Genomic DNA, 25,978 nt, shown 5'->3' with positions numbered 1-25,978 from the left:
TTGAACGTCAGTGGAGGGGTGGCATTGGCCACCCGCTTTGATGTTATCGTTCAGTTCTCCACTATAGGCTGGGAGGAAGGAAGCCTGTGGGTGGGGCTTAGTTGTGGAACAATTTCTTTTTCAGGGCCGTGACGGGCAAAAAGGCGATCGGGGTCTCACTGGACCTTCAGGCCCCGCTGGCCCTGCGGGACCTACTGGACTGCCTGGCAGCATAGGTCCACCTGGACAGGTACGATTGACAAAAACATTTTTACTAGATATTGAGGGTGAGCCCATTCCGGCTTGGCATCATAATGTTAATGCTGTAACAATCCCACTGATCGTATTCAACATTATACTGGGTTGTAATAGTATTTCTTAATGATGTGCATAATTCTGGACAGATGAACTGTTATTTCTTAGTTCAAACAGTAATTGCTTCCAAAATACAGTAAGTGGTGCTTCGAGATATGAGTGACCCAATCCTACAGTTTTTTGGAGATACAAGGTGTCATTTGGCTATTTTTTTTTTTTTTTTGCTTTGACTTGCAAGCAAAAATCATAGCTGTGGCAGTGAACTCAACTCAGCTCACTTCACAACAAGCAGCAATTTGGGCATAGTGAACAAACATTGAAAAAAAAAAAAAAAAAGCAGGCCGCAAGCTGTTCCATGCTACTCCCAGTTAAAAATAGTCAAATTAAAAATAAAACAAAGAGAATTACACACTGTGCATTTAAAACAATCACATAACTTCTCTTCAAAATCTGCTTGCTTAATCTAAGACATTACGGGAGACACCATAAACAGCAAATCGGCATCTATGTGGCAGATTTTATATTGGTAATCTAAACATAGTATTTATGTTGTGACTATGTTTTGTATGAAGTACAATGTTATAGAATGCTAATTTCCTTATTGAAAAAAACATGACAACAATTTTTGGTTGTTTTTGTGGGGGAGGCTAGAACGCAATACTGGTATTTCCATACATTTCAATAGGAAAAGATGATTTGACTGTTTTGCCAATTATAAGTGTGATGATGGCACGGATTAAATTTGTATCTCAAGTCATCGCTGTATTGGACTTTTTCGTAAATATGATTAAAGACAAGACAATTGGTTGAAAGGCAATGATGTCATCATGGCATTGTCGGAAGGTTTTAGCACTTGGTGTGGATTAAATGTGATATCAAGCCCTGTATTCAGTGACATCCTGTGATGCCCAACAAACAGAGTCCTGACTTTGTCACTTTCTTTGGCATTTCAATTTGGCGACAGACTCTCTCAGTATCTGCACACAATATCGAAATCAATTTCTACTTCACGATATCATTGGTAATCTAAACACTGCACATCTCACTCAGGTCGTGTACGTGAAAGGAGTTGAAGCAGCACCGATCCAAGGCCCCCAAGGCCCCCCAGGAACACCTGTGAGTTACAACGAAATTTCATTTCACCTCGTTAATAACGCTCTTAAAATGTATATTGCAGATTAACACACACCGCTGCTCTTACTGCAGTGTGGTGTGCTAGGAATAATGTGGACCTCTAAGGGCTACTGGGCAGACATTCATTATGTGCTAAACAATTGCTCTCTGTAGCCTTAATCTTTTGCTGTACACAGACATGCAGGGTGCAGGTTTGTGCGAGCGTTTCTTTCTATATTCAGCTCTTGTGTGGCCGTGTTATCCCCAGCCGCATCGCCCTCCCACATGTAGCTGCAGTGATGTGTATTTTATCTAATCTGTCTCTGTATGCGCCTTCTGCCTTCCCACAGTCTTATCTGCTCGTGTTCTTTTGCCTCCACGCTGGAGACAGCCGTGGCCGGGGGAGTTCTATTATGCTGTCCCATTCTCAGGGAAAACCTCCAGGGAACCTTGTAAAAAATGCATAGGTGTTCCATTTTTTTCAAGGGCAAACCGTTTAGTTCTGGTGATCAAAAGTCACTGCGACCTCACATCTTATCTTTATGTTATTTTTTTTACTTGAATGCAGTACCTCAGGATTACCTGGAGGGGGTTTTATGAAATCTGGCACAAATATCCACTTCAGTTAATTACTATTTGATGGTCAAAGATCGCTTTGACCTCACGAAGCTCCTTTTTGGTTTATTTGAAAAATTCATCCCTTGATTAGAATAAAGTATTACCATTTTGACATGATGAAGCAATATAATATCTAAAAAGTCAAAGATCAAGTGATATGATTTTTTTTTTCCCCCTCCCGCATAACACTCTTCTATCCAGTAATATCCGCTGTAGGAGTACAAGGTGCACAATGATTAGAGTTCATTAAATATCATCAAAGTCCTCAAATGCATTCTAGAGCTCACACTGACATGGACCTCAAGTGCAGTAATCACAAACCAACAATTGCCATTCTCCTCCTGTCCTTTAGGGTGTACCGGGAATTCCCGGAGCTGCTGGCGCTCGAGTAAGTTGTCCTTATTTGCCTTGAATCAGTGAACACGTCAGTATTCTTTTGATGTAAACTTTTTTTTTTTTTTTCCCAGGGCGAGAGAGGTCCTCCTGGCTTTAAAGGCGAAATTGTAAGTTCAACGTATTTGTTTGTTTCACTGAACATGTGATGTTGTTGAGTTTGCCTCTTGTGTTGACGCTTGGATGCTTCTCTTTCTAGGGGGACCCTGGAGAGGACGGAGCACCTGGCAAACCTGGAACTGCAGTGGTAATACATCTGCATTTGTATTTCAATTAGCTTGCAGTGTGTCTGCTTTTTTGGGGAGTCAATTTTTCTGTGTTTCAATTACCAGGATGTACAGAAGGCACTGGCCAACCTTGGAATTCAGGTACGTGAACTCATTGTTATAAAGGCCAATATTGCTATTTTGAATCTGGTTTCCTTCTCCAATCCAAAAGCATATTTGTTTTCTTAATTCAACTCAGACTGAAGACTATCTTTTGTACCGCCCTCCGAGTCAGCAAAGTTAGCGCTTGTATTCTATTGATTGGATTGTACTGCATTGTAAAGGAGATGATAGGAGAGGAAGTAAGTCAGCCAAAAAAATCCAGTTGAATCCTTCTCATTTATCCATGCATCCTCTATCGTTAATCCTGTTCAGTGTTGCGGCGGGGCTCGAGTGCAGCTGACTTTGGTCTTGAGAGAGGTTACACACCGCGCTGGCCGACAGTCAATCACAGGGGAACATCGATACAAACAACCATTCACTCTCACATTCACAACTATAGACAATTTAGAGTCTTATCTTAAATAACCTAACATGCCAGCACCATGCAAACGCTGCGCCAGGAGAAGCTTTCCTCAGAAGAGCATCAAACAGCTGCAGCTCATTCAGAACGCTGCAGGTTGGTTTCCGACCAGAAAACAGAGATCAGAACACATTAGTCCAGTACTAAAAGGAATTCCACTGGCTCTCAGTCAGATGTAGAATAGATTTAAAAATTCTTACCCTAATCTGACTATAAAATATTAGGATACTTTAATAGATTTATCGGTGAGAAGAAATACTGTAAGATTTATAATGTGATATCTGTTCAGCAGTGCTTTGTCTTGTCAGGATGATTATGAGTGTCAAACGCTCTTCAATCCCATTAAATTTGTTTGGCTGAGTTTCAATAGTCGGTAAGAAAATGAAAAATGGGATGCACAGTGATTGGGCTAAGCTTGTCGCTTTGGACCAAAATTGATCATTGATGAGCATCATGAGCATCATATATAGCACGCCTGTGATTAAACAAAACCCCAATTGCTCTGACTCTTAAAATCACATCAAATCAGTTCCTGTGAGCAAAATTGTATTCTGAGCTTCTCGCCCTATACTCTCTTCAAAATGTGCTTTTAAACCACTCCACCGCCTTAAATTGTTTCTGAACTCAACAGCAGAAAAGTTGCACAAAGGAGACTGATTACAAGCAATTTCCAAGCTGTTGAAATGGAATGGAATAGACTGGTTGAAATCATTTCACAGTTCGGCACCTTTAGCAGACACTCTCATCACCTTTTGTTCTGCTGTCGATACAGGTGTCTGACCTGAAGGCGGTCGTGGACAGGAAGGACACCGCTCCAATAGTGAAGGCGGAGAGAGGTGAAAAAGGAAATAGGGGCGAGGCCGGTCTGAGAGGAGCAGCTGGTGCAGATGTAAGTACAGTCCAACTTGGATTATGATAAAGTACTAAGTAGGATTGTAGCTCACATATTTTTTACCCATCTGACAACAGGGGTCACGTGGCTTTCCGGGGGACAGAGGGGCAAAGGGGGAACAAGGAGAGAGAGGTCCGGTAGGAATACCTGGGCCCCCGGGGAGAGCCATTGGAGAGGCAGGGCCGGTGGGACCCCCAGGGCCAGCCGGAGAGCCAGGAAAGCCGGGAATTCCAGGCGTTCCGGGGAGAGCTGGAGAACTAGGAGAGGTTGGGAGACCTGGGGACAAGGTCAGGAAGAACCATACGTACAAGGGCCTTTGTATTGGATGAAAGCTGTTTCTACAAATATTGTGCACGACTCTGTTTCAGGGTGACAGAGGGGAGAAGGGAGATAGAGGCGATGCTGTAAGTGGAATAAAATGATGGATTTGACTTCCATGTACTTTCAGTGATGGAAAGTGGAGAGTTTGCAAAAAAAAAAAAATCACATTTTGTGAAAATCAGACATTATGACTTGTACAGTAGTTTCTTAAACACCCAAGACAGGGCCATAGATGGATGATGTTTTCACAGCTTATATATGTCATGTATTGCTGTCAGGTCATAATGACTGTTGAAATCAATATGATTATTTTTTTTTTTTTAATTGGAGACACCTCCTTTAAGTTCTCACTATTAACACATTTTCTATTCATCAGGGTAAAGTGGGGCTTACAGGTGTGCCTGGTCCACCTGGTCAAAAGGTGAATTCATTGTTGATGCACTTTATCAGGATATTCAGGATATAAGCATGAAAAAAGGGTAAACGTCGTCTTTTTTCCACAACAGGGTGCATCTGCTGACTCAGTACTAATTGGTACACCTGGCACCAGAGGCCCTCCTGGACTTGCAGGACCTAAAGGAGACCCTGGTGCTCCTGGGCAACAGGGAGCTAAAGGTGACCGGGTAAGATTTACGTGCAGTAGAACTAAATGCCTTGTCAGGCTGTGCCACATTTCATCACGACACGTCTCTAAATGCTGCATCATCGGGACTCGCAGGGATTTGAAGGACCTCGCGGTGATAAAGGAGGCAGAGGCGAGTCTGGAGAAAAGGGAAATAATGGCTCACAGGTAAGCTGCCATTTCTAATTTGTCTTTTGAGTATTCAAGTCAAACATTCAATCTCACGTCTTTTGTGCCATTGAATGAATTAAAATGATTGATTTTATTATTTATTATTATTATGATTTTTTTTTTTAGGAGTAATATGACTGTTTTTCGTTTCAGGGAATAGCAGGAGAACCTGGTAAACCTGGTCAGGATGGGAAACCGGTGAGTACTGGAGAGTTGGAGTAGTACTGGTTGAAATCGCTTTTTGTTTTGTTTCATTTTTTCTTCATACACCAGAGCATAAGTGTATTTTTGACCTCTTACAGTAGTCCATGTGTTCGTATTAAAGCACATCACTTATCATGATATCATAGAACATGATTTCTGCATATTGTTTTATTATCTTATCTTCTGTTTGAGCGTGAACTCACAGAAAAGAGACATTGTATTTTCCTTGCTGCCAATCTAAAACTTGTCTGAAAGCAATGGACACTTTAAGGTCTCATGGCACTCGAGTGATTACTGCAAGTCCAACTATGTTTGCCAAGCTGTGAAAATCACTTCTTCCCAATCTTTGTTTTCCTTCCCTCTATGTGCGAGCAGGGTCAAACAGGGCTGTCTGGTCCTCGAGGAGTGCCGGTGAGTAGACCAAGAAAAGTCACTAAAGCGAAGGCTTAGGCAACTTGATACTGGAAACTAACACAAACCACTAAAATGAAGTCAAATATTATGATTTCCTATATTCAATTTCAACAGTTAATCGAATTGTAAAAAATTGTCTGTGATTCATACTGACAGTTATACACCAAAGGTTATTATGGTTAACAAAAAAATGAACGAAATAACAAAAACTAGAACTGAAAAGGCATTTTTGATAAATAAAACCAAGAGTGCTTTTAAAAAAAATGATGACTGACTTAAATTTCATTTTACGTTCAAAGCTAGCTAATTAGTGTGAAAATGTCCTTTGTTTTTATCTTTGTCAAATAATATCATACATGAGCTCTGACGGTTCATTTGAAATGTATTTATTTCGGTATTACTGTACAGCCATACAGAAGAAGTAAGGTTGAACTGTCATTTGGGGATTGTAGTATACTTTACTTCATTACACAATAGTTAGTGACCTTTTTCTTTTTTTTTTTATCTTGTACTAGATAAATACTCCATAAAACTAATACTAAAACTAAAATACTAAATACTGAAAAAAAAAAAAAAAAACTAAACTGAAAAGTCAAAACGGAAACAAAAAAAAAACCAAAATCCAAAACTATTATAACATTGTTACAGACAATATGATTTATTATTGACCTTGTTGTCTATGTATTGATCCATGTCGTTGTGTAGTTAGCCGTAGGGGCAATAACAGTATGACAGTATTCAAAATAGCGTATTTGCTTCGATGGAATTTTAGGCAGTCAGGATTTGCATTCAGTTTTCATCTGCAGCTGATGCTGAGCTCTTTTTTTGTTTAATTCCTTACTCTCGATACCACTTTTACACACTTGCATGATTGGGTGCAAATGAGTTGCAAGATTTTCCATCTATGAAATGTGACTTTGTACCCACCCTGAGCAATCTAGACATGGTTATTATTGAGCCGTGCACATCATGTTCCTCGCAGACAGATTCCACCTCTTTAATCTTTCCATTTGTATTGGAAGTAGCTCCGAAAGTGACGGGTTCTTCTTGAAATATTAATGTCGACCACACTGGTCCCCAAGGCATCGGTGTGCAACTCACCTATTTTGAAGTTTGAGTTAGTTTGTGTGTGTTTTTTTTAAATATGCAAAACACCACAGATTTTATTTGACGAGATGCCATGGAAGCCCACTCACATCCAGACTTACTAAACTCATCTCCAGGATGTGGTGTGTCTTTGTGGGTTTGGGGATGGTTCTTCAATTTGGGTGCAGTCCAAATATGTTGTGTTGTTGTTGCTTGGCTCTGCTAATTGTGCATGCTGAGCTCAGTATTGGCTTTTCCCCTGTTGAGTGTTTGTTTGTTTGTTGACATTGTGTAACCTCTATGCTGACCCACCAGTTGTAAGTCACATATGTGTATGACTTTTAAATTAGTACTATTATTTATTTATTTTTTTGTTAGTTACATTGTTTGACCAAATAATCTTCCCCTGTGAACAGGTTCTTTTAACACATATATAACTCTGTTCTAATTTGAGTACCCATTTTACAGTCAGTTATTGTTCAGTATTTTATGAGCATTTTTTTAATATTCATACAGTAATGTGTTCTTTACTTGTATTTCACTCTTTTAGGGAAACCCAGGAGAGCCTGGCATCAGGGGATTAACTGTAAGAATGACACTCACGCACACAAGTATTTCAATAAGCAGCGACCAACATCAACACAGACGGGCTCTGTTTTTGTACAGAGAGCATGTGCGCATGGGCGTGAAAACTAACGCATCTAGATGTTTGTACCGGTGCAAGCCTCGTTTAGTTTGTTTGGAAATTTGCCATCCTACACCACCGGGTGCTCCAACGGGCCGAGGGCATTTTCTTTTCATTTACTTTTCTGAGCTCATTTGCAAAAATACCAAAAGAAAGAACATTTCACCGCACAATTTAGAAAAAGATTAATTATGGCTGAAGAAGCCTTTCGGATTAAAGGTGAAACGTTTTCAACAATCAGGAAGAATACAATGGCCCTGATTCAACCTTTGCAAACCAACTTTTAATGTGTTTACAATTTATGTTTCTATCAGGGCTCCATAGGTCCAAATGGACTTCCTGGTCCACCAGGTGTGAAGGTGAGATCACTAAGTTTTCAAATACTCTGTTGTATAGCAATCAATATTTGTGCTCTGAAATTATATATTTTTTATTTCCCACTGAGTAAAGTCAAAAAACGATGTGAAATGTTCTTCCACAGGGTCATCAAGGAGAACCAGGGCTTGGTGTTCAGGTATGGCGCCAGAGTTTATCTTATTGGGACATTTTATTTCAATATACCAGGAACATCCACATAAACAAGTGCGAGTTCTAGTGAGTTTATCAGCTTCTTTGCAGGGTCCTCCTGGTGCCCAAGGCAGCACAGGACTGCCAGGAAACCCGGGTCCTCCAGGAGCTGTAGTAAGTGTTTCCTATCAGCAACCCTGTCACTCCAAGCAAAATGCTCTCATGTTTCCTCATGAAATTCTCTGCAAGTCTCATGTGTTGGTGTATTTTGTCATACTGCTGTATTTATTTCCTCCTGCAGGGTCCGCAGGGGCCTCCAGGCTTGTCAGGGCAGGTGGTAAGTATGCAGCGTTGAGCACGCTGCTATTGTGGTATTTAGTGATGAAATAAAATGTATGTTTTTTTTTTTTTTTCTGCCTGTAAGTCATTAGACATAAAAGCCAGTAATAGTGTTCCCGTTTGTTTGGTTTAATTTCCCAGATAATCTCACAGTGGGAATTATTTTGCTAAACTATATCTTAAAGACATTTACACTAAGTAATACTTGTTCTTTACAATGTGTAACTGCTATAATTTCTTTTTTAATTAGTGCATGGATTGCACAGCTAATTACAATAAATAAGTTGGTTAATAAAATGGAAAATATATAAGAGAAAATCAAAGTACATTTTACTCTATGAAAATTCTGCCATTCTCTTTCTCAAGCCAACATACAGCCTAAAGGCTCTATTTTCATAAACAGCGCGTCTGCGCCATGCCGCACATGCCGGCGGATCCTGATTTTCATTTTGGCACAAGGCTTGCTGCATGTGCTGGCCAATTTGGCAGACAGGCCGCTACCAAGCTGGGTGGGCTAGCATCTTGGAGATGACAATTTGGTGGCAGAAAATCAATGTAAATCTTACGACGGCTCACAGTACTCACACCATGGCGCAGGGTAGACAGTTGGTCTAAGGCAACATTCATAAATATGTGAACAGCGGGCATCAAAGCCTCTGACTCATTGTATTACGTTTATTATTATCTCACTGGGCAGTGTAGCTATTCGGGGTCTCCAAGTGCCCGCTTCACAGTGCCGCTGTGTTGAGACTCTATAGGGCACAACTAAAGGAGCTGCTTTGATTGACCATGACTAAAGTCAGCTGTGGCTACTCCCACAGTGGCGCAGACCGCCCGTTCGCAGATCCGCCGGCATGAGCTCTCATCTACGATATGACCAAATTTGGCAGAGCGTTATGCCACACGTTGGTCACGAGTCCCAAGTGCCATTGTGCCAATGTAATTATTTAAGGTCAGTTCCTGTGATGTAGATGAAGTCACAATTAATCTCCTTTAATGTCATATGTCTATATGTTGAAGTGTAAATGTGACATTTCTAAACGACTGAATCAGAATCATCTATTATGGCCAAGTATGTATAAACAAAAGATTTTGTCTCAAGGTAGCATGAGCCATGCAAGTATTCCAGTAACAAGCAACTATAACAAAAAGAACATTTAGGACGTGACAGAAAAGTACAGAGAGTCTTTACGTATTGTAAGGGTACCATTAGTGCTGCACTACCAAACAAAGACAGCTGTCCGAATGATGCGGCGAGTCATCAAGCAAAAATAACGATGTGGCACCTCATAGGGTGAAGCAGGAAAGCCTGGTATACCTGGACGAGATGGAGTGTCTGGGAAAGATGGATTACCTGGACTGCCAGGGAAGCAGGTTTGTTTATTTGCGTGTGCGTGCGTGCGTCCGGGCGTGCGTGCGTGTCGCACTGTGTTCATGTGTCGCACTGTGCATGTGTCGTTTATGTAGTTTTCACTGGCATAACTATTTCTAATCCTCAGGGCATTGTTGGCCCTCCGGGTCAGCCAGGCTTCAAGGGGGAGCAGGGAGACAGCGGTCCTCCAGGAAAGGTGAGAATATGTTGCAACAGTTTGCGCTGCTGGGTTATATTGGGCAAGATCCAAGCGGCATGGTGATTTACCGCCTGAAGTCATAAAATAGCACCTCCGTGGTGCTATTATTAGGCTCCTGCAGAGATCGTTTTGATTTGATGCACAGCACTTCATGGTCTTCCTTCAGGGGGCCATTGGCCTGGCTACTGCTGTTTGTCCAATTGATGATGATGATGATGATGATGATGATGATGAGTCAACCTTCTGTATTCTGAAAAAGTTGTTGAGTTGGCCCAGAGCCCAACAGTTCGCTGTACTGTGCTTTGTACAAAGTACTTGCCTTGCCATTAAGTTTTCTGATAATCTGCATTCAGAGCACAGGGCAATTTTTTATTGTATTTACTGTAGATACTGCAGTGATGTGTGTGAGACATTACAGTATTTTTACAATGTGTGAAATTTGACAATGTGAAATATGTACAATATTTCTAGTTATGACATTATTGGATATGCACTACAATCTGTAAAGCTGCCTGTCTGAAGTGTTTGAAAAAAACTCAACAACTCAAAAGAATACAACGGTTACATTAAAAAAAAAAATCACTATTTTTTAATTGATATATTTTTTTTAATGATCATTATTGTTATGCTTATTCAGCAATTTTTCTGATTTCATGTGGAACAACCAGTAGGTCTTTTTTATTCAGCATTTGGTCTTGTTTATAGTCAGCATTACTTTTTGCAGGCACCTTTTGGCCAGTTTATTACTTCCCACTGCTTAGTGAGCCAAAGTCACATGTTGCTAAAATGAAATTACACCCAATAACTGTGACCACAGTCCCATTAGTGTCCCAGTGATGTGTTACCTCTATAAACTGTAGTAAGCTGCACATTTCTCCCAGGACTGAGTACTGTGTGGTCCATACTTGTCTGGCCTCCTGCTGCCCTCCAACAGGACTCCAGTTACGAGTGGGGAAATACGCCTTTTGAACTGAAACTAGCCGTAACACATCGCAGAATATCTGCTTACCTCTCAGCAGGCTGTAGTGTTTGCATATGTAAAAGTAAACGGTTTAATTATTCCGTAGCTTCGGAGCTCAAACAATTCCCACCAGTGGATTTTGTGCATTCAGCTCTGTGCTTTTGTTTGTTTTTCATTTACTTGCTGCATCCAAAAACAAACAGATGAGCCATGAATGTGCAGTTCAGCTTCAGCCATGCATCCCTTCATGGACAATTTGCCCAGCCACTAATGAGAATTTCTAGATGGCCTATGGAAAGTTGGCCAGTGTCACAAGCCGCCTTGTATTGTGCTGCCAAAACACAAATCTTAGCTTGGATGACACACAAACAACACATCTGGTGGCTTGGAATGTTTCTGTCTTGACAAGTAACATGTAAATCTCTTCACCACCTGGCCTGCTGTTGTCATAAGTATGTCTCTTCGGTATTCACTTAATCTGCAAAGCCCATTACACACCACCTTCACTCAGCCACGATTCTTTGCCTTGAAATTGAAAGCTGACTCTGGAGAATGGCGGCCTTACTCTGCTTTTGACATTCTGCATTTAAATGGCTGCTGACATCTTTTGGGAGATTGGCCTGGACCTGTTCTAATTCTGTCAGTGAACCTCTAAATTAAACTCAAGCAGAGTTAAAATGACAGTCAAGGTCACAAAGATTGATATACAGTATATTGTACGCGTCTGCAGGAATATACTTACACATTCTCCAACCTTGTATTTGCATTAGACTCAAATGAATCAATGTGAAATTAGAAGCCGCCCGTGTCATTTATCCACTAACCTGGTATTTCTTAAGACGAGGAAATGTGTTAGCATCCGGCTGTAAAAGACTCATAGCAAAGTCCTCCATAGTCATCATTTTCTAAAAGGCTGGAGCAATTGATTCCCCTCTGCGTGAGTCACAAGCCATCAAAACATCAGAGCCTGCAGCATTGCCACACACACACACACACGAGCCAACTTGAGAGAGCACTGTGGCAAACTTTGTGATGCATGCAGTGGCACATAATTGATGTTGATTCACAACTGCGGTGTTTTCTGAGGCCTTCAATATGAAATTGGTCGATTGCTTGCTTGCTGAAATGTTTGTCTATCAATTTAGCATCCATTTCCACCATGGAGTCCAATGCAAATCAGTAGCTGATGCAATTGTTTTGCCTTTCCATTGTCACAAAATGTAAGGGCAACCATCTTTTCCTTATCACTTTTTGGCACCATTTTGTTTCAGTACAGTACCAAAAGGGAGGACTTTGGTACACTGCACTTGGTCGGTTAAGCATCCACATGCCAAGAGAAAGAACACAAAATATTTACCGTCCTCCAGTTTTGTCCTTTGCCACGTCTAACTTTATCATGGGTGTGTCACACCAAAAAACACCATGGCCCTATTTTCTGACATAGGCAGGTTAGACTGGTGTCGGTAATTTAGTGAGACGAGCAGGCAATAGACTCGTTTGGCAAGAAAAATGAAGTACAGACACTATATTTGCTTTGGTGGTCCACATAAAATGATGCCGTGGTCTGGATCGTGCCCCTGGACCTTGAGTTTGATAGCTGTGCTCTACCTGTAATGCCAGACCCTCACCAGACACGTTTTAGAAAGACAAGCTCATCATTATACTGAGAGTTGTAAAACGTATCTATTCCCAAACTACAATCACAAAGATAAACATATTGTTAAATGAATCTCGACAGTCTGAATAAAGCCCTTCAATTAGAAGCCATTAAGTCGTCGGTGAGTGAATGTGTAACAGTTGAGATTTGTCATATGGTAGTTTATATTCCTGTTTAATGTCGTATCAGTCTTTCCCCTTGTTTGTGCTGCTGACATGACCCGTGACGAAATGTGTTGAGTGGCCTCCTCGCAGATGATCGCCTCGGTCTCAGCACCTTGGACAGAGCCACCGTGACGCTGTCAGGCAGTTCAACGGTTTGATAAATGGCCTGCGACGTCCATTTCACTCCCGTGTACCTCCACTTCGTTCCCCCAAACACGGAGCAGATCATTTTTGGAGAACATACAGCTGGCAGCATCGTGGTCCTGCCCTTGGGTTTTGCAATCTACGTTTTTTTTTTTACCCTTTTTTTTTTTTTTTTTTAATGCGAAAAGCTTTACGATACGATTAGGCAAACTTGAAATTCCCCAGATCACGAAAGTGAACCATCAAAGCCTTCCAACAATGAACGGCAACTGAATAATTATATTAATGCACACTCGAGTGGCTGCAACGATTGCCACCTCCGGAGTGGAATAAGAAGAAAGTAATGTTCAAATAATCTCCCACAGCTATATTGAAAACGCTTTTATTGTTTAAAAAAAAAAAAGTACCTATGCTTCTCAGGTAATTATTACCATGTTATTTCCTTTTTGTTCTCTCTACCAGGCTATAGCAGGACCCCCTGGTGTTAAAGGAGAGAAGGTGAGCCTGTTTTGCAAGTTAGTTCATTATTCTTCCGGCCTAACTGTATTGAAACTTCAAACTGTCTATTGACATGGAGCACATTAAATAAAAAGAGATTAGATTCTTGCCTAAATTTAACTCTTCCCTGCAATTCAGGGTCTTCCAGGACAAACGCTACCAGGAATACCAGGAGAGCGAGGTCAACCTGGTGAAAAGGTGAGCGTGAGCACCTCGTCCTTGCCAGAGACTGAGGGCACTGTTGACAAATGTCCTTTTCTAAACTGGTCACTTGTGTCATTCAGGGTGGCCGGGGAGACCGAGGTGTTGCTGGCATCAAAGGTGAACGGGTGAGTGGTATACCATGCATTGTATATTATAATTTACATTGTTCACTGGCATATGTTATCATCATTAGGGCGAGGTTGGTGAAGCAGGACAGTCGGGAGAAAATGTGAGTATCCATTGTCCTTGTAGTTGTCCACACATTTTTGTTTTTGTCTCTAATGAGAATAAACCGGCATACGGGTATGTTTGGTGGCGAGTGAACTCATTTCACTTCACAATGAACAGCACTTTGACAAATAGTGAACAACTCTTCATAAAAAGAAGCTTCACAATGTTTAACGTCACTCCCAGATGATGTTTTCTGTCAGACCAACCATAAAACAAATAGAATTACATGTGTATTTAAAACGACCACATAACTTTGTCTTAAAGTCCCGTAGCTTAATGCTAACACACAATGGGAAACACCATTGAAGGGCTAAGAAATAGCATAGGTGTCACAGTGTTATAACCTTTAAAGCAACAGATATTTGAATACAAACATTGGGGAAACACTTTTAGACAGAAAATATAACAGTAATCACAGGCATATATTTATTATCCTCTGTGAGGAATGACTAATATTGCAGTGGCTTACTGGGGAGCAGAGACATCGCTGTCTATAGCAATATGTATATTATACTGCCCCTTGTAGCAAAGTGTGCATGCCAGAAGAAGCAACAGCACAATGTCCATTGATTGACACAAAAAATGTGGCTAAAGTCGTTACATTTTTTTGCATTCAATTTAATTATACAATTACTGTATGCTTTTCTTAAAGCAGAAGTCAACCCAAACATATTTTTTTAAGAATATGTTCTATGCAGGCGCACTAGTTGAAACACAGCATTCTGATTAATATTGTGTTCATGTAATATGAGTTAAACTAAATCCACCCTTATTTAGCCATCTCAGGGGACGGACATTTTGTCACTTCTGTCGGCTGAATATCACACACCTTCAGGACTCAGATAACGACCAAACACAGCTCACCTGTTTTCTGAAGCTGAGCCATGATTGGTCGTTATCTAAGCAACGAGCAGTTGTGATGTCATTTTCAGGCGACAGAAATGACAAAATGGCCGCCCCCTGAGATGGCTAAAAACGGGTGGATTTTGCTGTTTAACTCATACGTATTAATCATATTGCCTTGTTTCAACTAGTGGGCCTACATAGAACATATTCTTAAAAAAACATGTTTGGGTTGACTTCCCCTTTAAGTACAAAAAGTGTTTTCCCCCCATGGAACAAGTCATACTTGAATCTCAAAACTATGATGAGAGTTTTTGTGTACCGCTATATGCAGCTTTTTTCCAGTTAGTTTTTTCTAAATTCTTGATGTTGCTATTCAAGTCCACATATTCTACTTTTCTTGTCCCTCAGGGGAATCGAGGACCTTCTGGGCCAAAAGGAGATAAGGTGTGTTATTTATTGTTTCCTTCAAGTTTCCATATCATCTGAGTGGAAGTAGTGACACATTTGTGCTGCAGGGAGAAAGGGGCATGGGAATGTTAGGTCCTGCAGGTAACGCTGGACCGCAAGGCTTAAAGGTGAGTAAACACATTGGCGCTATAAACATCACACCAGTCTTTCGGTTTAAGAAGCAACCTGCAACACTGGCACTGTCTGTTAACTGTAAGGGAGATCCAGGTCTTCCCGGTTCTGCGGGTCCTCCAGGGCTGCAGGGGAAGTCCGGGGGTAGTGGGCCTCCCGGTCTGAGAGGAGAAAATGGAGAACCGGGACCACCTGGGCCACCAGGAGAGAGGGTTAGTAGAATGTTACGCAAGAGTGTTTTTGTTGTACTTTTTGTTTTACTTTTTGAATGTCTTGTCGCCATAAAATAACATGTTGTCATTTTAAGGGTCTACAAGGATTTCTGGGCCGGGCGGGAAATACCGGACCTCCTGGTCCTGTTGGACCTCATGGGCAAGCTGTGAGTTTAGATCCCATTTTAAGTTAACTCAATTTAACCTAAAAAAAAAAAGAAAGAAAAGCTCAGCCTTTAAAAATGTGGTTTCCAGGGTTCTCCTGGTGTAGACGGGGTCAAAGGGGACAAGGTAACTGATCCAGTACACTGTTGAAACGGCATTATATGCAAGTTAGGTTTGCTTATAAAAACATGACAACCGTTATCTGACCAGGGTGAAACCGGACTTGGTGTGACGGGTCCAAGAGGAGAGAGGGGAGACCCAGGAACCAGAGTAAGATATCTGCTATCCAAATAGAATAATGCAGAACTACCTCACCCTCATATACACTGATGTGGTTGTGTTATCCTCATTTTTTTTGTTCATGTTTTAAGGGGGAAGAGGGACGCCCGGGTTTGGATGGAGAGAGGGGGCTAACGGTGAGGATGTCAGTTGTTTTTGTTATTGGCAATACTGGGAATTGCTGCCATAACTTCAGTGGATGCTATAATACAGGATTAAAGTGCAGTGAAAGCTGTAAGGTTGAATACAATCCGTTGTAGGATGCTGGTCCAATTTTAAAGACAATTTAATTTAGCCATTCCATTGTCAAACCGTCACCATCATAAAACATTGTGCAGGCAATGCTTTAAGTAACATTTGAAGCTGTCATATAAATGTTACCGGTAATTGTAAAACCTACAAACAATAAATAGTGAGCTTTAATTTTGATGACAAACATAAAAAAGGGAGATTGATGCTCTCAAGGTGAGACGCTTCATAAAAGACAGCGCATAAATGCAGCTCACTTTGGACTTTGCAGGGTATCTTTCTTCTTTTGTCATTATTGGTTCACAGTATTATTGGTATTGCTTTAGCCTCAGGAAAGGCGTGTGTACCACTTTCCTACAATTTTTTTTTTTAAGTGCTCTAGAAATAAGGTTGAGTTGGCTTGAGAAAAAGCTTCTTGGGAAACACAGGGATGATGATCACAGTTCAAAACCTGGCTATTCATATGATTAGATGTGTTTTGGGTTAAGGCTTTTTTTTTTGTTTTAAATACTCATGGAGCGTTACATTTGTAACTCTACAAAATACAGGTTTATGTTGGTAACAAAAAGCACTGTTAACTATTTTATATTAGGCCCCGACCTGCGGCGTTGCATTTATCATCATGTGAAAAAATATAAGGACTGTAGATTTTATCAACCTGTGCTCACTGATAAGTGCAATATTAGGAATTGAGACAGAGCAGCCCCTCCAGCGCTTTCGTCCTTCCGCAGAAGTTCGATGTGCTCCTTGAGTTATTATTCTTATTCTTATTATATTTGCATCTGTTTTTATTTCTGTTATATCCAGTCTCTTGTTCCCTTACTGCAAACTGCCGACAGTAATACAGCACTTCCGTCGCCTTCCTCTGGTTGAGCATACGTATGTTGTGTGAGGGAAGGTGTGTGTGTGTGCATCTGTTTTTGTGGGTGGGTAGCAATGAGTTGGTTGTTTATTGAATAATAATAGTATTACAGAATGAAATAAGTTCTAAATGAATACATGTTTCAACAAATACTGTAGCTGCATGAGTTTAGCTTAGAGTAATAATATGCGTATCTCTGAGTGGATCTCACAAAGTAATAAAAGCCTCGATTTATTCAGGAAAGGCTTTCAAAACATCCATCCATTATCCAAACTGCATTTCAATTGCTCTTAACAAATTGGACTACATCGACCAGGTATCTTTAAAACTGACGATAAAAAGCCACGATGAACTTGGAAAAATATGTACCATAATAATTATCGGTACGGGTTGAGCAAATTTTTTTACTTGGCATTTCGTGTAATTTGCTACTGTAAAATTGGTATTGACAAACATGTGAATATTGGATGACTCATGTTTTGCGTCATCCAATATTATAACATAGCAGGTGTCTGACTGCTATCTCATCATACTTCCGAGTTTAAAATAAATAAATTACTCCAATGTCATGTATTCTTTATCAAGCTATGATTTAATACAAACTCCTTTTTACCAGACACATTACCGGTAAGTGTATAAAGTATCGGTATCGGCTTTAATTTTACACATATTCCAACCGTAAAGGAAATTTGTGTATTTATTGAGCAATACCACTGCAAACCTTGTCTCACTGCAAAAAAAAAAAAAAAAAGACTGTTGCAACAGAATGGCAGACTTTTTGCAATGAAAAGGCTATTGTATATTTTGCTATGAAAAAAAGCTGTATTTTCCCATTATTTCGAATCAGTAAGCTTTCATAAGCAGCAGAACAGTTTTAATGAAGCTTTTCATTGTGAAGCTCGGTATAAATGTGTGTGTGTGTTTGTGTGTGTGTGTGTGTATGTGTGTTTGTGCGTTTCCCCATCCATCAGGGTCCACCAGGGGTGCGCGGTGGTCGGGGAGAGAAGGTGAATACTAATGACAGTCGATCCTTTTCCCATTTGTTCATGTCATCATGGGTGCATCATCCCATAAGCATTCTGCTCATGTGAATGAAATCCCATTGACGTGCCAGGATCAAATGTTTTGCTCTTTTTGTTGTTGTTGTTTGTTTTCAGGGAGATATTGGCCTGCAAGGGGACAAAGGAGAGAAGGTGTGTGCATGTTAATGTCTAATAAGCGCCACTGCAGTGGTTTGCCCGTTGCTCTGCTGCAGTGATTCATATGCATAAAAACAAACACTTGGGAAAAAAAGTGAATGTGAGGACCTAAGACAGAGTGCGACAGACAGCTTCAGGAGATTAAAAAAAATAGTTCAAGTGCCTAAAGAGTTTATAAATGCGCTCAGTGCTAATGTAGCATGAGTTTCACTTGAGAAACATTGCATATTTAGTCACATCTTGATGATTTGGCAGCACGTCTGATGTGTACTGCAATATTGTCCATCACAGGGGGACACCATGCTGATTGGGGGACCTCCTGGAGAAAAGGGCAACGGAGGAGAACAAGTCAGTCAATCACACCATGTCACGTCACTGACCAAAATGCTTTCATATTGTTCAGTTCCACTCTTTCTAAAATAGTTCCCTTCTCTTTCAGGGTGACAGAGGGCCCAAAGGTGTGCAAGGGGAAAAGGGAGCAAAGGGTCAAGAGGGCCCACCAGGGGAGCAGGTGAGCATGTCAACTACCTGCAATAAAACTGCAACATACATTATTGTTGTCTTTTATTAGCTCATCCACTCATAGTTAAACTTGAAGTGCCACTCTGTAGACGTCAGTAAAATATTCCCCACTCTAATATTCAATAAACATAAGCATGAAGTGGAAAATCCTGCATGCGCGTTATTGTGGAGCATGGAACATTTGCGCATCGGTTAATCTTGACAGATGAGAATACGCATTCATTGAAATATTTTTAAGATGTGTTAGGAGGGTTTGAGAATAATTAGGTCCAATGATTATTCTGAAATAAATGTAGTTGTGGCCTTAAAGCGGAAGTCAACCCAAACATATTTTTTTCAAGAATATGTTGTCAGCAGGCCCACTAGTTGAAACACTGCATTCTGATTAATTTTGCGTCTGTGGAATATAAATTAAGCAGCAAAATGCACTCGTTTTTAGCCATCTCTGGGGGCGGCCATTTTGTCTTCTGTCGACTGAAGATGACATCACAACTGCTCACAACGACCAATCACGGCTCAGTTTCAGAAAACAGGTCAGCCGCGATTGGTCGTTGTGAGCAGTTGTGATGTCATCTTCAGTCGACAGAAGACAAAATGGCCGCCCCCGGAGATGGCTCAAAACGAGTGGATTAACACTTATTCCACAAACGCAATATTTATCAGAATGCCTTGTTTTAACTAGTGGGACTTCTGGGAACATATTCTTGACAAAAATATGTTTGGGTTGACTTCCGCTTTAACTAGAATATCGGTTATGAGCAAACTAACAAACTGTCGATGTTTAAAGGTAACACTCAGTAAAAGACCATCTCAGGTTCTTCGAGTTTTTAGTTAGGGGAATGAGAATGGTGAATAAGAATTGTATTCTTCTTAGAGCTGATTTGCAATCTTGAAGTGTTGATTCAAAAGTTATTATGTTTTTGTGTCGCAATTTTCTATTGTGCGCTCTACTTTCATGATAGAAACAAAACTATAATTGGAACTTTTGATCAACTCGGTCAACACATCCCTCCAGTGAATCAAACCTCAATAAGTGACACACGATGCATTTAATATTTGTCATCTGACTCTCCCTCAATGAACTGATCATCAGGGGCTGAGGGGAGAACCCGGAGAAAGAGGATCCACTGGATTCCCTGGTGCTCGAGGCCCTGGTGGACAGAAGGCAAGCAACGGCGCTCTGCACGGATGATCATTATAATTAAACTGCATTGGAATTGAGTTTCAAGAACTGAGAATTCTTGGTGCAGATCATCATCTCCCTGCTCTAATTACTGTAGTTGTCACTTTTCTCTGCAGGGAGAAGCAGGACCGGCTGGCATGCCAGGTGAAGCGGTAGGTTTCCTTACGTCCAAGTATATTTTTGAATTCCGCATTGTTTCTGTTTGTTTGTTTGGCTCTGCAAAGTGAGCAGAACAATGGATGAGTGTGCGTGTTGTTTCTTCTTGCAGGGTTTGCCTGGAAAAGACGGGCTGCTCGGGCGCAAGGGCGACAAAGGAGAGATTGGCATCGTCGGAATGAGGGGGATTAAGGTACTTTCACTGAGTTTGTGGTTTCAAGCAGAAAAATGTCTTTCAGGGGTGGATGATGCGACTAACAACTGTGTAACGGCGTGAAATTAATCAGACTGAGGATGATGAATATGAATTTTACCAAACAGAATAACAGAGTTGCATAGAACGTGTTTGGGTCAACAATGGGGTATATGGAAGAACTAATTAAATCTTGTTCGGAATCAGTGCGGCTACAGGAAATAACTTTGCTTATTTTCCCCTTGAATAGGACAAAATCCGTCATTATCTCAGCTGTAAACCAGGGGGTCCTGCAGTGAAAATAAAAAGAAATTGCAGCATTGTTTTGCTCGCTGACTACTATCACTTACACTTTAGCCAGGCACCGAACGAATTATCGGGGGCAGTTTCCAAGTGCCATACTTCACAAAGCAGATGTGCTTCTGACATGCCAAGACCCTTTTGCGCAAATTAGCGCACCTCATTTACTCGTTTAAACGTAATGAAAGGATTGTCCATGACTGAAGTCAGCTGTGGTCACTCCCACAGCAGCGCTGCCCTCCCTCTTGCAGATTCCCCAGCCTGTGCTCATTTGAGAAATTACCAACATTGGGTCTAACCCACCATCACACAGAAATATGCTTTGCAGAGATATCCCCAAACAATGCGCAGAATACACACCGGTTATGAAAATGTTAATTGTAAATTGTAAACTGTAAATTACTTCTGAACAACATAATATAACGAAATACAAGAAACTTCCCGTAACCTGGGCTCCTTGTTAGGATTATTTTCAGGAAAGTATAGGAGGCTCAACAAATGCACTCAATTCTTGCTTTAGTTGTGTATTTTTTTTTAAACATTCATCATGTGAAATGCAGTGCATCATCTGTACATTAAAGTATAATTTTATATAATAACTGTAAGCCATTGTCAAGGGATTCACTATAAATTGTCCATATGTCTCAGTCGGCTGCTGTTTTTTTTGCGACTGTTTTGCCACTTTTATCTGTAAGTGCCCCTCAATAATCATTATCATGTACATTTGTCATGTCCATTTGCTTTGTGGGACTCGCTACATAGGCTGGTGCGTGCGTGTGCGAGTGTGTGCGTGTGCGTGTATGAAAGCGCTCTAGCTAGGTCTAGCTGGCCGTTGAAAGGACTGATGGCCTCTGGATGGACGGCTAGGGTGCATTTTTATTCCCTTTGTTACTTTAGAGCCTCTCCATGTGTCCCTCACTGTGATGAACTTGTGTGCGTTTCCAGGGTGACCGAGGAACCAAGGGGCTTTGTGGAGGCGATGGACCCAAAGGAGAAAAGGTGAAGGATGAGCGGAATAATAATTTTTTAAAAAACTGTACAATATTCCGTGTCTATTCTTTATAAGTAAAATTGGTCAAACTGATGAGAATTTACTTATTTTCACTTAAAGTGGTAAATTATGAGTTGGAAAATGTTACAAAGTGGCACAGTGGTTACAAATTAAATACTGTCATTCAATCCCAAGAAGGCATATTTTATATTGCTGAAAGACAGAATGAAAAATGATATATCATTAAAAATAGATGGGATGAAAATTCAAAGGGTAAAAGGAACTAAATTTTTGGGAGTCAGGATTGATGACGCTCTTAACTAAAAGTCACATATAAATCATACAAAAGGAAAACTGGCAAAAGACATGATGGGTTTACATAAAATGGCATTGGATTGGGTTAGGATTGTTCCACACTTAACTCGCTGTGTAGAAATCTGAGAATCACCATACAAAACCTGGACGTGAGCTACGTTTATTTTACAGAAAGGAACTTTGAGATTCATTAGTAACAGTTGCCATAGAGATCCCTCTAAGTTAGCCATTATTTTTAAACTATAAGGTATTGAGATTGCATGATATGGTAAAATTATTCAAATGGAGATTCTAAAAGGTAAATGTTAATGTGAAATGTAAATATTTTTTACAATAAAAGGGGCAGAAAATGGAAATGCATTCTTCTCTCTGCTCCTTTTCATCTTTAATGTGTGATTTCATGTCAACATATGTCTACCTTTTCTTTTATGTAATGATGGAAATTTAACCAAAAGAAATGTGTGCGTGTGTAATCAGGGGGATAATGGCTTCCATGGCCGACCGGGCCTGCCGGGAAGAAAAGGTGATCAGGTATGGCGACTAGCAAAGCAGCTATCACAGATTTTATTTTCATCACAGATTTGTCTCTGATGGTGACAGCCAAAATGTGTTTTTGTTTTCAGGGAGATGTCGGCTCCTCCGGAGCCCCGGGGATCCCGGGAAAAGAGGGACTAGTCGGTCCCAAGGTGCGTTCGGTGTTCTGATAAAGGTATAGTAGTGTTTCAATAAAAGTTCAATAACACCGCAATTGTTTTTGTAGGGGGACCGCGGCTTTGATGGGGTCGAAGGCCACAAAGGGACTCAGGGCGACAAAGGTGAAAGGGTGAGGGAGAGCGTCCGCCTCAAAGTTGTGTTCATCAAACGGCAAGAAATGCATGATGAAGTGTGCCTGTAAACCATGCAGGGGCCGCCTGGTGTCCCTGGCCCTCCTGGGCCCAGAGGAGCGGACGGGGCACCTGGATTGACAGGCCCCCAGGGAGCCGCTGGTGCTAAAGGCCCTGAAGGGCTCCAAGGACAGAAGGTGATGAGTCACATCTTGATTATATAGAAAAGCCAGATATAAAGTGAGCAATGGAAGCAGGGGCAGACATCACTGAGAAGAAAAAGTATCTGCGTGTATTGGCGTGCGCTTGTTTGTAAAACAAAGTCATAATAATAGAGTAGCGTGTTTGGCTAGTGCTTTGTTGTGGCACACATACACCTCCTTGACTGAGTTGTGTGTGTTGTCGCTAATGCCATGATTGACAGTTCGATGAGCCCTGACTTTGACCCGCTTGTCTCCTTCATCGTCAAGCTCATAAATAAAAAAGCTCTTGACAGGAGAGCAATATCTCTGTTATGATTGCACTTGCTTTCAGTCAGATGTGAGGTTTTCTTTTTTTAGTTCACCCTGGAAGTGGAACATGTAGGAAAGAAATTTAGCTCACTGAATCTACAGAGTGCTTGTAGTGTTGTCGTTTATTATTACTTTGCAACTCTTGAGTAATTGTGTTACGCACGGACCAATATGAGGATGCTTGAACAAGTTATGTTAATTTAATGTATTTATGGATGGCAGAGCTACCGCTTCTAGATAATGAGTCATCTGCACGGAGGCTTGACTTGAAGAGCTATATGCCAAATTGTGTCAACAGTTTTTTTGTATTTTCTGTGTTAGGGAGAGAGAGGGCCGGCTGGTCCCTCCATGGTGGGTCCACGTGGTGTTCCCGGGATCCCAGGGGAACGCGGAGAGTCGGTTTGTGGTTTCTCCTTTTGTCCATTTATGGGTTTCTTCAATTCTGACTTTCGAATCTAAAATCAAAGCCTCAGAGGCCGCGTAAACCTATCAGGAACTGCGATAGCTATATGTCACAGAAAGGACAGTATTCAATAATGTGTGACACAAAATAGCTTTTGGAAATTATTCATACCTTGACAAATTTGAGGGAGAAAAATCTTTTGCTGTCTACTTCCTTTGACTCATCTATTTAGAAGAGTTGAGTCTCAAAGTGGGGAGCGAGTACCATGAGTGGTACACAGGCTCTTTCTGGCGGTAAGCGAAAGAGTTACAGAATAAAATATACAACATTCAAACCATGAAATAAGATCAAACATATTAAAAAGAAGTTGTGTACAGCCTGTTAAAAGATTTTTTTAATCGTTTACATTACATTTTGTACTTTTCAGGTAAAGTTCAGTAATATTTAAGTTAAAGCGGAAGTCAACACAAACGTTTTTTTTTCAAGAATATGTTCTATGCAAGTCTACTAGTAGAAACAGGGCATTCTGATAAATATTGTGTTTGTGGAACAAATGTTAATCCACTCTTTTTTAGCCATCTCTGGGGTTGGCCATTTTGTCTTCTGTTGACTGAAAATGACATCACGACTGCTCACAACGACCGATCACGGCTCAGATTCAGAAAACAGGTCAGCTGTGATTGGTCGTTGTGAGCAGTTGTGATGTTCATTTTCAGTCAACAGAAGACAAAATGGCCGCCCCCGGAGATGGCTAAAAAAGAGTGCATTTTGCTGCTTAATTATTATTATTTCACAAACACAAAATCAGAATGCCATGTTTCAACTAGTGGGCCTGCTGGGAACATACTCTTGAAAAAAATATGTTTGGGTTTAAAAACAGAACACTATAATTGCATGTTATCTTGAGGAACTGCTTATTTGTGTATATTGAGTTAAGTTACAATTACTATTTAACTTCCATGTAAAACACACTTTAATTGAATCATTATTGATGTCAGGTTTTTTTCTTTCCCCCAATTTAAGTGCAGTGTTAATGTTTAAAACAATGTTTTTTACGATGGTTTACAATCATCAATATAATTTTTAGGACTAAAACCTCTGCCTTGTTTTGATAAACACTTAGGCCTACTATGTTATTGTATTTTAATGTTGCTCATCATCATGGTGAAAGTATTTTTTTTAGGTTGTACTTGCTGTAATCAGTTTGAGAAGCATTGATTTACATTCGTTAAGCATGACTAATTGAAATCATGGTGCTTTTCCACCAAAATCAGCCAAATCAAAATCAAACCCCCCAAAAAATCACTTTCATTTTGCTAGAGTGTGAATCATTCTGGATGTTTTTTTATGACGTCAACATGAAGCCACTTGTCCTTGTCGTCTATCGCCACCGTTAGCTGTTTTGCTGCAGTATTCATGTGTGTCTGCTGCATTTGCGTGCCTCTAATCCTGTTTATAGGCAATTACATGATATTGTATCAGCTCTATTTGAAATTCTGAAAAGGGTTTATGCTGAATTAACCTTTCACTTTGACTTTGTATTTAGTTGGGTGTCTAATGAATTATTTTGCTGCAGGCCACTCTGCGGGTTGTGCACGTCCTAATACCTGTCCATGTTGTAGGGGGAGATGGGCCCAGATGGAACCAAGGGAGAGAGAGGAGAGCCAGGCATGACGGTCAGTACTTGAGCCCACGGCTCATTCCGAAGACACTGGCACGACTAGCACAATCCTGTCAAATGGTTGTGACGCCTTGCTTTTCAGTGTTTGATTAATTATTTCCCCTTCATATTTGGCGTTCAGGAGGCCGAGGTCAGACAGTACGTACGCACGGAAATGAGTCAGCACTGTGGTAAGTCTTGGATGCAGTTTGCATTGCTAATTCATAGGTGCGCTGTCCCCAAATTGAACTTCAGCTTCGATGGCCGCGTATGACTCAACTGCCACTACTCAACTCTGTGAAAAAAAGCGTTAGTGAACTACAGAAATGTCACGACTGTTTTCAACTGACCATTTTTTTTTTGTTTTGCTGTCTTCTGGTTCTCCGTCCTGTCCATCTGTTTGCTGCGCAGCATGTGGAGGTGAGTGAGTCGTCGGACCGCAGCACGAGAGGACGGGGGTGACACACATGCTGTGATTCAGCATGAGTCATATTGCACATACTGTATGTATGCTTGTGGCAGGCTCTGCATTAACAGCCTGCAGCGTTGTGTAATGTGTACACATCTGAACGGATTCAGATATTCCAATATTATGTCCAAAAAGTGATTGATGAGGACACTGTTTGAGTTTAATATTTAAACTTTCTTGA

The 25,978-nt window shown here is 40.8% G+C and overlaps 1 protein-coding gene across 1 annotated transcript in view; it reads left to right on the top strand.

The window, feature by feature from the left end:
* col7a1 (collagen, type VII, alpha 1) overlaps positions 1-25,612 on the top strand; it is a 53,468-nt gene extending 27,856 nt beyond the window's left edge. Inside the window, exons 64-110 of the mRNA XM_086040322.1 lie at positions 125-229; positions 1,345-1,410; positions 2,378-2,413; positions 2,493-2,528; positions 2,618-2,665; positions 2,751-2,786; positions 3,980-4,096; positions 4,177-4,386; positions 4,468-4,503; positions 4,797-4,841; positions 4,927-5,043; positions 5,139-5,210; positions 5,367-5,411; positions 5,793-5,828; positions 7,468-7,503; positions 7,917-7,961; positions 8,084-8,116; positions 8,221-8,283; positions 8,411-8,446; positions 9,742-9,822; positions 9,948-10,016; positions 13,408-13,443; positions 13,582-13,641; positions 13,728-13,772; positions 13,841-13,876; positions 15,133-15,168; positions 15,240-15,299; positions 15,390-15,515; positions 15,611-15,682; positions 15,771-15,806; positions 15,891-15,950; positions 16,052-16,096; positions 18,042-18,077; positions 18,228-18,263; positions 18,561-18,617; positions 18,709-18,780; positions 19,885-19,956; positions 20,091-20,126; positions 20,243-20,323; positions 21,569-21,622; positions 22,407-22,460; positions 22,553-22,615; positions 22,690-22,752; positions 22,834-22,950; positions 23,587-23,664; positions 25,291-25,344; positions 25,471-25,612. Of these exons, the coding sequence (XP_085896448.1) occupies positions 125-229; positions 1,345-1,410; positions 2,378-2,413; positions 2,493-2,528; positions 2,618-2,665; positions 2,751-2,786; positions 3,980-4,096; positions 4,177-4,386; positions 4,468-4,503; positions 4,797-4,841; positions 4,927-5,043; positions 5,139-5,210; positions 5,367-5,411; positions 5,793-5,828; positions 7,468-7,503; positions 7,917-7,961; positions 8,084-8,116; positions 8,221-8,283; positions 8,411-8,446; positions 9,742-9,822; positions 9,948-10,016; positions 13,408-13,443; positions 13,582-13,641; positions 13,728-13,772; positions 13,841-13,876; positions 15,133-15,168; positions 15,240-15,299; positions 15,390-15,515; positions 15,611-15,682; positions 15,771-15,806; positions 15,891-15,950; positions 16,052-16,096; positions 18,042-18,077; positions 18,228-18,263; positions 18,561-18,617; positions 18,709-18,780; positions 19,885-19,956; positions 20,091-20,126; positions 20,243-20,323; positions 21,569-21,622; positions 22,407-22,460; positions 22,553-22,615; positions 22,690-22,752; positions 22,834-22,950; positions 23,587-23,664; positions 25,291-25,344; positions 25,471-25,602 (2,985 nt within the window). The 3' untranslated portion in view covers positions 25,603-25,612. The remainder of the gene's footprint in view (positions 1-124; positions 230-1,344; positions 1,411-2,377; positions 2,414-2,492; positions 2,529-2,617; positions 2,666-2,750; positions 2,787-3,979; positions 4,097-4,176; positions 4,387-4,467; positions 4,504-4,796; positions 4,842-4,926; positions 5,044-5,138; positions 5,211-5,366; positions 5,412-5,792; positions 5,829-7,467; positions 7,504-7,916; positions 7,962-8,083; positions 8,117-8,220; positions 8,284-8,410; positions 8,447-9,741; positions 9,823-9,947; positions 10,017-13,407; positions 13,444-13,581; positions 13,642-13,727; positions 13,773-13,840; positions 13,877-15,132; positions 15,169-15,239; positions 15,300-15,389; positions 15,516-15,610; positions 15,683-15,770; positions 15,807-15,890; positions 15,951-16,051; positions 16,097-18,041; positions 18,078-18,227; positions 18,264-18,560; positions 18,618-18,708; positions 18,781-19,884; positions 19,957-20,090; positions 20,127-20,242; positions 20,324-21,568; positions 21,623-22,406; positions 22,461-22,552; positions 22,616-22,689; positions 22,753-22,833; positions 22,951-23,586; positions 23,665-25,290; positions 25,345-25,470) is intronic.
* Positions 25,613-25,978: the final 366 nt, after the last annotated feature.

The sequence above is a fragment of the Filicampus tigris genome, chromosome 9 (assembly GCF_054856515.1).
Source record: "Filicampus tigris isolate MCC_2025a chromosome 9, RoL_Ftig_1.0, whole genome shotgun sequence".
NCBI lineage: Eukaryota > Metazoa > Chordata > Actinopteri > Syngnathiformes > Syngnathidae > Filicampus > Filicampus tigris.
The sequence above is the reverse complement of the archived record's forward strand: the minus strand, read 5'-3'. Positions and strand labels throughout refer to the sequence as shown.